At 45.9% G+C, this 12,651-nt stretch overlaps 1 protein-coding gene across 1 annotated transcript in view; it reads right to left on the reverse strand.

Moving 5' to 3' along the window:
- Positions 1 to 12,651, reverse strand: part of WDR7 (WD repeat domain 7) — a 46,776-nt gene that overhangs the window by 21,450 nt on the left and 12,675 nt on the right. The window contains 3 exon segments of the mRNA XM_063424466.1: positions 8,704 to 8,817; positions 10,158 to 10,281; positions 11,793 to 11,911. Coding sequence (XP_063280536.1) covers positions 8,704 to 8,817; positions 10,158 to 10,281; positions 11,793 to 11,911 — 357 coding nt within the window.

Below are 12,651 nucleotides of genomic sequence, written 5' to 3' on the forward strand. Positions count from 1 at the left end.
GGAATGCTGAGTTAACCCTTCCCTACATCCCCGAGGGAGGACTGCAGAGCATCCTTCAGATGATGGAATGATTTGGGGTGCAAGGGATTTTAAGGATCACCCCATCCTGCCCCCTGCCATGGGCAGGGACACCTTCCATTAGCCCAGGTTACTCCAAGCACTATCCAACCTGGCTTTGGACACTTCCAGGGATGGGGAATCCTCAAGCTCTCTGGCCAACAGAATTTGCATCAAGAGAATTTTTATGTATCAATCTAGAATGGCAAAAAAATTCCTACTGGAAATCCACAAGCTCCACCTCGCCCTGCCCCTCATGCACTATTTTCCACTGGGAAAGCTCCCAGGCCTGGTGTGGGTACCAGGAGCTGAGCTCCTTCCTGCTGCTCCCCCTGTGCCAAGACATCACTCTTTGTTAACCCCACAAGAAATTCCAACCAGGACGGGGTGGGAAAGATCCACAGTGTTCCATTAGCAATCTGGAATGTGACAGTTTGATCCTCACAGCTGCAGTGGAGGATTTTCTGCCTCAAAAAGAAAACAACCCCCCAAATCCCCCCAAACCTACCGAAACTCCAAGAAATTAAAAACTAACCAACCAAACCCCTCAAATACAGCGAAATCCCGACTGCCCCCCTGGAAACCTGTGGATGGGGGAAAAACCTGCTTAAACAGAGGGGGATAAAAACTCCTTAATATTTGATTTATTTTAGGGTTTTTTCAGTGGTTTTTTTTTTTTTTAATTACTAGGGGAAGCCCCCAATTAATGGGACTGATTTTCCCCAACTGAACTGCCAGGCAGAATTTCTGCTGGAGTAACACCTGGAAGAGGAGCCTTTTCATTTGGCCATGAATATTTGGTATTTTCTCCCCATGCTGTGCCTCCCTTTAATCATGGCAAGGGCTGACACACAGATCCATTTTCCTGACAGGACACTTGATCACCCTATCAGAGGGAGAAAATTAATAACCTCCAGTGGGTCTGCATGGAAAACAGAAGCTGTGGTGTCAGAAGGACAAAAACCGTTGAGATTTTAGCTGGAAAAATCCCAGTTCAGGTTAACACAAACCGATGGCACCCAAGCCAAAATAATCCTCAATATCTGCATTTGTAAGCATGGAAGTGCTGGAAGCAGAGTGGAGAAGGGTTGGAAACGTGGGTGGAACATGCCCAAATTTCCATGGTTTCCCAGGCTGTGGGCGATCGATTGCAGTGGGTGGCTGTGGGGTCAGGCTGCAGTTAATACTTTGGAGCACTCAGCTCCCATTAATTGGCTTTGCACACTTCTGGGGGAAAATTAATTTCAGCCGAGCTTACAATAAAAGGATTAAAGGCCCAGTAAATTCTCCAGGTTGAACTGCCAGAGGAATCGATGGATTTGGGTTAAGGTGGTTTTAGGAGAGGTGCGCTCTGTTTGCCAGCAGGTGCAAGCTGGGGGTACTCCCTTGCTGCAGAGCTGGGGACACAGCCAGGAATCCTAAAATCCAACCCACAGGGGGCCTGATCCACCAAATCTGTCTAGCCCTGCTCTGAACAGCCAGAGAGCCCTGGAGAGTCCCCTGGGGCCAACCCACCCCAACTCAGGGGTGCAGCTACACAACACTTCCATCAGGCTCAGCACTGGGATTTACTCACGGCATTGCATGTGCAGGAAGTAACACCTGGGAGTACAGAAACACCAGAAATAGAGGTTTCAAATGGACTTAAATTATTTGCTCAACACACAGAGTCTCTTGAGGACTCTCTCCTAATAAATCAGAAGTGAAAATATCATCTAGGAATCCCAGTGACAGAGATCACAAGGAAAATGCAGGAAAACAGGGAGATATTTTATAAAACCTGTGGTTACTCATCATCAACCTCCTGTTACTAAAAGTCTCAGGATTGCTTGGAAGTGGGGCCATTCCTACATCCACAGCTCCCTCAGCTGGCCCAGCATAGAAGGGGCCCTGGGAGCCTGGCAAGGGAGCTGGAATTCCTGCCTGGAAGGGCCGACACCAAGAGGAATTTTGGGAATTTCTCCCTGGCAGCCTATCCTGGAAACACACGAAAATGTGGGAAGTTAAGGAGCCCTTCCCTGTGCCTGGGAATTCTGACATCCAGGAGCTCCCATTTTGGTGAGGGAGAACCAAACCTGAATTTCAACCAGGACACAACATCATCTCACCAATCTTTTCCCTATTCCCAGAATCAAGCCCAGAACTGGGAAACATCAACACAAGCTCACACTGCAGATGATCCATATCCAGCTCAAACGCCGGAATCCCATAGGCCCAAGAGAAGCAGCAAAGGCATTCTAGTGCCAGAACAAGTGGGACTGTTGTGTTTGCTGACTAGAAACAGAGTGAGAAAGGACCCAAACAGGGATCTCCCGGCCTCAGAAGGGTTAAACTCCCATCTCCTCCTAAAAAGGGGGGGTGCTTTAAGCCAGGAGTGGCTTTAAATCCATCCCAGGGAGATCAAACCAAGCTGGAGGAACCTCTGAGTGCTGCCAGCCCCAAATGTGTCACTAGGAATTCCCAGTTATCCTGACTCTGCCTACAAGAGCTCCACACCTGGCCTCAGAGATGTTTGTAGAGAATCACGGAATGGGCTGAAAGGGATTTTAAATCACCCCCATTTAAATAGCTTCTGCTCTTCAGTTCCTTGGAATAAAAACATCAGCATAATTCCAAATGGGAAATCGAGATTCAGACTGGTTTTACTGAAGCCTTACCTTTATCTAGAAAGATCTGGAATGCAGCAAGGAGTTTCTTCTTAATTAATTATTAATCCTTATTAATAGCTTATTAAATACTGTTAAAATATTCTGACTGCCATAATAATTCAGTGCAAATTACTCATTTCTAATGAAAAATAGTCTCAAAACAATCAGTGCTCGAGAATATCTGGAATTCTAAATTGAAGATAATTTAATGGCAGAGCTCCTTAAGTGCTGGGAGTTGTCATGCATTATTAGAAATTACAACTTAATTTCTTTACTTGCAGGTAGAAGATGTGCTTTTCCACATAGTGTCTTGGTTTGGAAAGACAGCTATCTGTCAGGGAAAAATGGAGTTTCCCTTGGAATGGAGAATGTAAAAACCCCCCACCCTCCAAATTATTACAATTTTGCAATTAGGAGCTTTCAGGCAAAAATATGGGAATAGGAATAACAGTTGTTTACTAGGAATATTAAAAAATAAAAAAAGAAAAATACAAATGCACTAGTATGAAAAACCAAACAAGCAAACAAACAAAAGTCCTAGAAAACCCTGACAGAGTTAGAGATACGACCTGACCCCCTGTTGTCAGGGTTGGAAGCAGTCCAAATAAGTCCTCCTGGAGTAACAGATGTTGTTCTGTGAAGTAGAGATGATCCTGTAGAACAAAGGGTCCAGTGCTGGTGAGATGGGCTGGTCTTCCTCTGAGAATTCAGTGGAAAACCAGCTGCCTTAGTGTTTGGGATTGCAGGTTTTATGCCGGTGGAAAGGCATTGGCTCCTCCCACTGGGTGGAGCATCTCACAATAGAATGAAGTAATGTTGTCAGTCATGTGAGAGGCCTTGAATGGCCCATTCACAGGTGATGTCCCTCGGAGGAGGATGGGTGCAGGAGGAGAGAAGAACAATATCTCCCAACCAGTTTCAACAGATGAAAATAGAATACACATTTTTGGTTACATTTTCCAACCCAAGACACATAGAAAATGAGCATTTTTGCAGCCATTCCCATCTCCTGCAGTTTACTGGAATTTCCTGCTCCCTTTTATGAGGGAATATTTCACTGTGCTGCAGCATCTGGGAATGCAAAATGGGTGAGGATGCTGCAGCCTTTTCCAGGGAAATAGGCAGACACAAAATGGATTCTGTGCTGCTCGGATGGGGAATATCAGGCACCTTTTACCCAGGTTTTAAAGCACTGGCTCCATCCATCAAAATTTCCCTCAGAGGGGACATTTAAGGGATGATAATCTCAATTTTTTTAAGATCTGTTTATTGCTAACAGCATCTCAATATAAAGAGCTTTCAGATCAATGATCTTTAACACTTAAATAAACTGGATTTAAACTTTAGTGACAACTTCCCAACAGGATCACTTGGAACAAATAGTGATGAGCAAGACTTAATTTGGAGTAGGTATAGCCCAAATTGCAGCCAAAAAAAAGCACTTTCCAGTGCAATAAGGCTTATTTTTTAAACTTCCACTAGATTTTTGATGCACAGGAATGGCATTTTGGAGCTTCAGAGTCGTTGGCATCAATTTACCTACAAAAATTTACCCACAAAAATGGACCCACGAATCAAGAAATACCATTTCAGAAGTGATTTAATGGAACCAGCTCATAAATTTCTCTTTTATTAAGGAACCACAAGATGTTTTCAAACCTGCACAGTCCAAGCAGGAGCTCACCTTCCCTTCCCATCCCACTCCTGGAGCTGGACAGGCTGCAGGAATTCCAGCACCTGTTGTAGGGATCTGAAGGACAAGCCAGGAGCACATTCCTGCCACACACTTTGTCTTGGTTTGAGGGGGAGGTGAATTTTTCAGGGAGTTGTGGGCAAACCAATCAATGGTCAGGTTTGAATGTTGGCATATTTTAGTAGCTACTGAGGAGTTAGACACGCCTCCGAGGACACAAGGGGTGAAAAGCGGGGACTCCCAGAGGGACCTCCTCTTTTTAAGTTCCAGTTTCAGCAGAGAAACCTCCTCTCCCCTGCTCAGCTCGGGAAGCTGAGTGGGGGAGGGGAACCACGTGGTCGGGCTGAGGAGAACCACGCGGCCAAGCTGAGGTAAGCTGGAGCCCCAGGGGGGGAAAAGAGTGAACAAGACTGGAGCTGAGCTGGCCCCATCCAGGATGGAGGGGTAAAAAACTGTGGAAGTGCCTTCTTCCCCCCCTCCCCTGGAGAAGATGCCTAGCTGTGTGTGAGAGTTGCTGAGCCTGGGAGTGCCTGAGCCTGCAGCCCCCTGCCAGGAGCCAGGAACTGTTAACTCTTTCTGAGGCAGAAAGAAACTTTTCCCAGACATTGATTCTCATGGCTAGTAGCTTCAGAAGAGAGAAAGAAACAGCTTGGGACTGAGATGATAAAAGAAGATGAAAAGAATCCCAGATGGGCAGGGATGAAGAAGAGTAGCTTTTTAGGCTGGACTTTTCTTGCATAATGTTAGCCATAGACTGAACTTGAGTGTCTTTTGAACATAAACTGTATTTTGGGGTGGATGTAGCCAGCTCAACTTGCTGCAGTGGAGCGAACAGAGAAGAAAAGAAGAGGGTGTGGTAGCGCCCTCTGCCCTCAGAGAAGAAACCCTCGGCCCCAAGGGAAAAATAGAGAGAGCCCGGCATGCTAGCATCCTTAAAAAGAGCCCTATATGCAGCTTTGGCCCATAGACAGTAGTGAGAGCACTAGACATGGAGAAGAGAGTGTCACCACGGCAGCCAGGTGGTGCCACGAGTGACACAAACCCACATAAAGGGTAGACCTGTGTTTTTCTGAGGAGCAGTCTGTGGTGTGAGAAAGACTCCTCTCTCTCTTGCTGAGGATTAGTTTTTTGAGTGGTGATTGATTTAAAACCCAAGGTTTTAGTGCCATGGAAGGTAACGTGTGAGGAGTGGAAATTGGGAAGAGGAGAAGAAATGTTCTGGGAAGTTTTCATTTCTGGTTTTGTTTTTTTTTCTGTGTGTGTGTTTAAGGTGTTGGTTTTTTCTGTTTGTTTGGTTTTTTTTCCCTATTTCTGTTCTTCTGTAATGTAATAAAGTTTTGTCTTCTGTTTTCAAGTTTTAAGCCTGCTCTGCTCTGTTCCTAATCACATTCCACAGTAGTTGCTAAGAAAAACATATACTCATGGGTGCATCAACATCTAGCCAGTAAAAACCCATAACACACTTAAACATCACAACTCTGCTGCAAGATCCCCAAAGCAAAATGCAGGAAACCTGGGAAACTTTCAATGCCAACAGTCCTGGAGGTCAGGAAAGCATCCCACTTGCCTCATGGCCCCAAGTCAGCAGGGTAAAATGACAGGAAAAATGGTTTCAAGACAAACAGACACAACTTTTCCCAAGTAAATATGAATTTCTTCTCAGCCTTCCATGGGCAGGGAGCCTTCCCCTGGACCAGGCTGCTCCAAGCTGGCCTGGAACACTTCCAAGGATGGGGAACCTGCCGGGCTGAGCTCCCAACTCCACTCCAACGCTTCTCCCTTAATTGGAAACCAGCCCCAAAATGGGTTTGTGGGGTTGGGAACTTCCCTAATGACTATCCCAAGCAGATGCTGATCCCACAGATGTCTGGCCCCAAAGCCCTGGTGGAGCTCAATGGGGCTTACGGGGAGACATCTGCTTCCCTGGTAGATGCCCACAGCTTCCCCACACAGGCTTTGCTGGAAAACCACTTTTTCCTGAGCCATATTCCTTTAAAAAGGAAAAAGGAACAGAGTGTGCCTCATAATTTCATGCTTTCCCATAAACAGCTGCTTGCAAAGAGCAGGAAGCCAAAATCTCTGTTAATTTGGATACAATTATCTCATGGATATTCCCTCAGATTCAGGATTCCTGTCAGCACACCCAAAAACTCCCCTGAAGGCCAACTTTTCCCTGTTAAATACTGTAGTGGTGTGTTAATGAGTTCATTATATTTTATAAGTTTTTCTAAGTTCTTTGTAAGATGGTTTGTTCCTTTTACTCCCCGTTTTGCCTTCCTGATAGTTGCCCCTGGAAATCCCCCAGTAACTGTTAGGTGTCAATCCTTTCCCCTCTCCTCCCTGGAGCCTGCCTGTCATCTCAGAGCCCTGCCTCAGAGCTAGAAAGTTCTGTGAGGGGCTTCGAGTGATCGGCTAGGTTCGGGGAAAATTCCCTCCCCTCCCTTATGTGTGGTCCTCGTTTGTATCAGTCACCTTCCTACCCTCTTCTGTATTGAACCCAATTGGTTGTATCCTCCTCACCGCCCTCTGTACCGCCCCCCCATAAAAGGGGGGGGGGGGGGGGGGGGGGGGGGGGGGGGGGGGGGTGGTCCCAAAAAGCCAAAAGCGGCTCGGTCAGAGCAGTCCTTGGCAGGTGAAGAGGCTCCGCCTGACCCCTCAAATAAACCCCCTTGGATTTACTCGGCCGGCTCCTCCCTTTATTCTCCGCCGTTGTCTGCCCCTTGCCACCTGTGCCCTTGACGTCTTGTCGGAACCAAAACCCACCAGATCGGTTTGGCTTGCGCTGCCTGCCAGCCATACCTGCTGCTTGCCGCGGTGCCTGAGCTAGCCTGGGCAGGGAGGGACCGCGTTCTGAAAGGCACCAGCGACAAAATACCGTGTCCCTGCACTCACATTCCATTTGCAATTGTGACAGGACCCAGCAGAGAGATGAGTCGCTCTGCATTTCTCCAATTAGCATCTGAAAGGCACCGAGGTTTGGATGACAAACCCCCACTTTTTTCAGGAATGGTCACACAATAGTCCATGATGTGCTGGATGGGTTCCAGTGAGTGGTTAAATACAAATTCAAAGATTGTCCCCCTCTGCCAGCAGGTCTGGGGGACACAAAGTGCCCGTGACAGGTTTTGGGAGGTGCTCAGCGCCAGTGGAACCTCCTTAAAGGAAACCCAGCAGGAATTTCGTGGGGCTTCTGCTCTGGGGCTGCCAGATGGTGCCGTTTGTTGTGGAGCTCAAATCCAGCCCGAATTTTCCGGGGCTGGAAAACAGGAGGGACGCAATGGGAAACAGCACCTGCTGCTCCCCCTTCCAATCCCTCGGGCAGCAAGGAAGAGAAACTTCCAAAGGAGCCACAGAACTCTGTTATTAAAAATTCATACTGCCAAAAGCACAACAGGAGCAGCTGAAATGAAAAAAAGCACTTGCCGTTTGTTGCAGTATTTTCTTGGGAAAGATTTGATTTCTTCGAGTAAAACAATTGTAGTATCACCCAGAACAAATAATAAATTGCTTTGGAATTAATTTTAGATTACTTCAGTTAGGTGGAACCAAAATCAGAAAGTCTTTAAATTACACAATAAAAAGCAATTCAAAATATACTTGGAATAAGCCAATTCACCAAATTCCCAAATTCTGACTGCTGGAGCCAGGAGAATTTATCCCCAACTGGGAAAAAACGCTGCTGTCCATGTATGAATTATTGAAACAAAACATTTGTTCTATTTTTAGTCACCCAAAAAAGCCTTTCAGGCATTAAAAGGAGATTTGAGGACAGAGCAAATTTTCTAAATAACTTGTGAACTGTTGAAAAGCCACTGGAGTGTATGAAGGATTTCCAGTGAAATCCTTAGCCAGCCCAGCTAAAATGTTTCCCTCTCCCTAAGTTCTGAGGTGCAAATGATCCTTTTAAGAAATGATCTCGATAACTGGATGCTTTTAGGGAATCCCAAATTAGAAAAGATCCTACTGAGCACCACACACCAACAATCCCATCAACAAATATTGGTCTTAATGGGACCATCAGGGAAAGAAACTGAGGTGAAGTCTCAAAATTCTTATTTTCCCTCTATTCTCCCAGAGCAAACCTCACTGTATCCCACTGAACTCAAAATTCAGGATGCAGCACCCTCAAATCAGATCTTCTAGAATCAATTATTTAACGAGCAATTATAAAAAATTATAAAGAATCATAGCAAGCCTTTATTTTTGAAGAACTATTGTTGCTTGTGGGCAGATTTAAGAGCTTCAAATGCATTAAAATAGAGCCCTATGAATCATCTTGATGACATTAATGATCCGAATGCTCACCTGCTGCAATGTCATCAACAACCAGGTCGTGCTCCTCCTCCTGCACTTTGGCTTCTGTTCCTGAGGGATATGGGCTGGCAGTTGCTGTTTGAAGGCCTTCTGTGGTCACTCCAGCTGCAGGGAACAACCCAACACCCTAAAATCAGGGATTTGGGGAAAGAACTCCCTGTTTCCTGCAGCAGCTAAGCTTCATCTCATTCCTTCAGGTCCTGCCTTGCTTTGGGCTCCTTCAACTCCAACCTCACACAAGATGCTCAACCTCATCTAGAAACAGCAAAATGTGATATTTATTTGGCTTTGCAGGGCTAACATGGATTATTCCCCATCCCTGGGAGTGTCCCAGGCCAGTCTAGACGTGGCCTGGAACAATCTGGTCTGGTGGGAGATGTACCTGCCTGTTCCAGCCCAGAGCATTCCGGATAACCACGAAATCCCTTCAGTTCTGTGCTGCCACACTGCAGATCTTCCCTTCCAAACAAACCACGAGTCACCTGAACTAAGAGAATTTTAGGAACATGGGAAGCAGAAGGCCCCACAGTTAATTTCTGGGCAGAGAGGAGCTCTGTGCAGAGCTGCCATCCATCTCCTCCCCACGGCTGTCGCAGCTTGATAACCTCTGGCTGCCCATGAAACAGGAGCCAAATTCCAGCTGCAGGAACAGCCCCTGCTCCAGAATATCCTGGATAAACCTGTTCCCACACCAAGGGCAAGGAATATTTTCACTAACCACAGGAAATCCAGAAATAAGCAAACTAAAATAGAAATTTGTTACCCAACAGAACCCCTTCCAGAGGAGAATTTCATTTGCAGAATCTGACACCAATCTGAATCTGCTGGACCCAAAAACCGTCTGATTTTTGCCCCCATATTAGTATTCATTAATTTATTATTAATATTTTATGCCCCAATATCAAATGGCAGAATTGGGAGGCGTGGAGGATGTAGGACAAAAGGAATATTTCTTTATCTTTCCTATTCTCCTCCCTCTCCTTCTAGCAGAAAATAAGATTTGTGAAGTCTGTTATATCCCAAATAATTCTTATTCCCTTCAATTCCTTCAACTCTGTATCCTTAATTCCAAGAGTTTCAACACTTACTACAAAACCTAACCCAAATTTGCTACTTTTGACCCACTGAAAAGGTTTCCAGTCTAACTGAGCTCAGAGAAACTCAAACCATATCCTAACACCCATGGAATTCCTGCATTCCATTAAGATTTAATACCTTGATTGGAACCTCTGAAGTCAGATGGTGAATAATAGAGACCACATTTTCAGGGGGAAAAAAGCTCATTCTAAGGAAGATGAGCCTGTGGAGACGTTGTCATTGCAGGGAATATTGGCGCATTCCCTGGAGGCCTGGGACACCCTTTGCAGGAGGCATTTAGAGAGCAGGACTGGATGGATTTTTGGGAATGTGGGGCTGGTTTCCCCGGGAAGGGGGCAGCTCCTTACGGGAGATGACATTGTCCATGTACTGGGGCAGGTAGGGAGCCCAGGTGTCGATGGTCTCCTTGCAGCCTGCCTGCTCAATCCTGCACAGCTCAGCCAGCAGCAGTGCCTGTGCCGCCTCCCGCACCTGCAGAACACCCAGGAACAGCACAGACACAGCTCCCATAGGGCACAAACCACACCAACACCAGGATTTCCTGTCATTCTGCACAGGGTTAGACCAGGGTTCAACTAGAAAATATTCCCGGAGCGTGAATGAAAACTGCAGGGTCGGCGCTGGGAAAGAATTATGTGGAGTTCTTATGCAAAGGGAAAATTTAACCTGTGGGAAATAGAATTCTCAAAGCCTGACTGAAGGCTCACACAGTCTTGTGCATCTGTATGCAAACTCTGAGATAAGGTGTGCTGACTTAGAAAGGCCATGGAATAGGACAGACATTGTTGAGAGAGAAATGGAACTGGAAACAAGTTTCAAAGGATGGCCTTGCAAATGGACTATATATTTTGAAGAAATAGAACTATGAAAGATGTATTGTACCAACACCCATTTGGCTTTAAGGCATGTTGGAGGTTAGATTTGCCTCTTTTTCACTTACAGAACTTTTTCCCATAAATTGCTAAGAAACCTTAATGACAGTGCTTAACCAGAACAAAGGGAGTAGTTGAAGGAGATAGCAGCATAAGGCTACACCTATTGTTTTGAGTCTCTGGGAGTTTCCCTCAGAGGGGAAAGATAACTAGAGCTTTGGGAAAGGTAAAAGACAGAGCTGCGGGAGCAGTTGCTCTCTTGCTCTCAGCATCGAGGAGGACAGTCAAGCTGCTGCTCGCTGCAAGAAGAGGTCACGGCCATCACTCCATCTCGTCCTGGGAAATCTACCATCATCTGCTTGTGTACCCAGGAATCCTGAGCTCACTTTCTCCGGCCCTCCCCCCACCACCACTGTTTCTTCGGAGCTTTGAGGCTCTCCTGCTACTCTGTAGCCCTGCACTGCCCTGCCCTGCCGGGACACCCCCTACCATTCCAGCTACCAGCGCAGAGCTCCTCATCTCATCCACCAGCCTGGGACTTTCCACCCTTCCAGCTCAGCCTCTCGGAGTCCTGCAGGGGCACCGAGATCAAACTGCCCCGGGCTTTTGTGAAAGAAAGCCCTCAAGGTTCCTGGTTCTGTTTATTATTGATGCTGTAGTTGTTGTTTGTTTGTTTGTTTTGTCATATATACTGGTAAAGAACTGTTATTCCTATCCCCATACCTCTGTCTGAAAGCCGCTTTAATTTTCTAAATTAGAATAATTTGGAGGGAGAGGATTCGAATTCTCCATCTCTAGGGAGGTCCTGCTCCCTTCCTAGCAGATACCTGTCTTTCAAACCAAGACAAGGCACTAGCAGCATTGTGTGGCAAAAGCTGATAGGCCAGAAAACGCTTATAATGTATTGTAATTAGGAAATAGTTTGGCTTCTGATTATGATGGCATGAATTGTAACATCTGTACCATCTCACCCTTCTCATGAGACTGAAAATGGAATAAAAGTCTTTAAAAGGCCTCTCAGGAGCCTCGTCTCTGGGTCAGAAAAAGGGTTTGTCTGACATTAACCACTGCAAGACACCGGCAATCCCAAAATATCAAGGCTGAACTGACCTCCAGGCAGCGATCCTGCCACTGGCGTGCCAGCATCTCCAGGAGAGGAGGCCGGAGTTTCTCCAGTCCCAGCAGGTCTGGGAGCATCATGCAGTGCATGGCAGCCAGCTGGCTCCAGCCTGGGAAAACACAGGAATGAACACATCTCCAGTTCAGGGAAATTGATTTACAATGACATTTCATAAATAAATTACAGCAAACTCATCAGAATTACCCCTTCAAGGATCACACGGGGTTTTCTGGCCTGATTTAAAGTTATGCAAATATATCCAAGCACAGTTGGCCTGCTATCCTTATTTTCCACCTGAATCTTTATTTTGACACAATCCAGGTGAATTCCTATTGCAGGTCTGCAGTTCTGTGTAGGTAAAACCAGGAGAGGAACAGAGTTCGAACAACACAGTCTGTAAAAATGCTTGTGAAATATTCCATATTATATTAAATACATGTCCAATATTATATCCAGTATTATATTCAAATCTCCATCAACACCAAAACTCAGATTTAAGTGGTGTGAAACTGCTTTTTTGGGGGGGTTAAAAGCCAACAGGAAACTCTACCCCAGGTAACCCGTGTTCAAAGAACTGCTTTAGAAATCAAATAAAAATAACAATGAGGAAGGATTTTAGCTGAAGTAAAGGGTAAGTAGAAAAGTGAGGAAGAAATACCTTCATTGACTAAGAAACAGGAATGGAAAGCAGAAGTGTCAGAGTGCCCAGACTCCATGCTGGAAGCAGCAGCAGGAACAACTTGCAGAGGAAAGAAGAAGAAATAAAAGAGAGAAAAAAAGAGGGAAGTGAGGAGAGCAGCAGCAGAAAAATGGATTAGTATCACTGGAGAATGGAAAACAAGAAGAGGC

This window comes from Prinia subflava (assembly GCF_021018805.1).
Source record: "Prinia subflava isolate CZ2003 ecotype Zambia chromosome W unlocalized genomic scaffold, Cam_Psub_1.2 scaffold_33_NEW, whole genome shotgun sequence".
NCBI classification, from domain to species: Eukaryota; Metazoa; Chordata; class Aves; order Passeriformes; family Cisticolidae; genus Prinia; species Prinia subflava.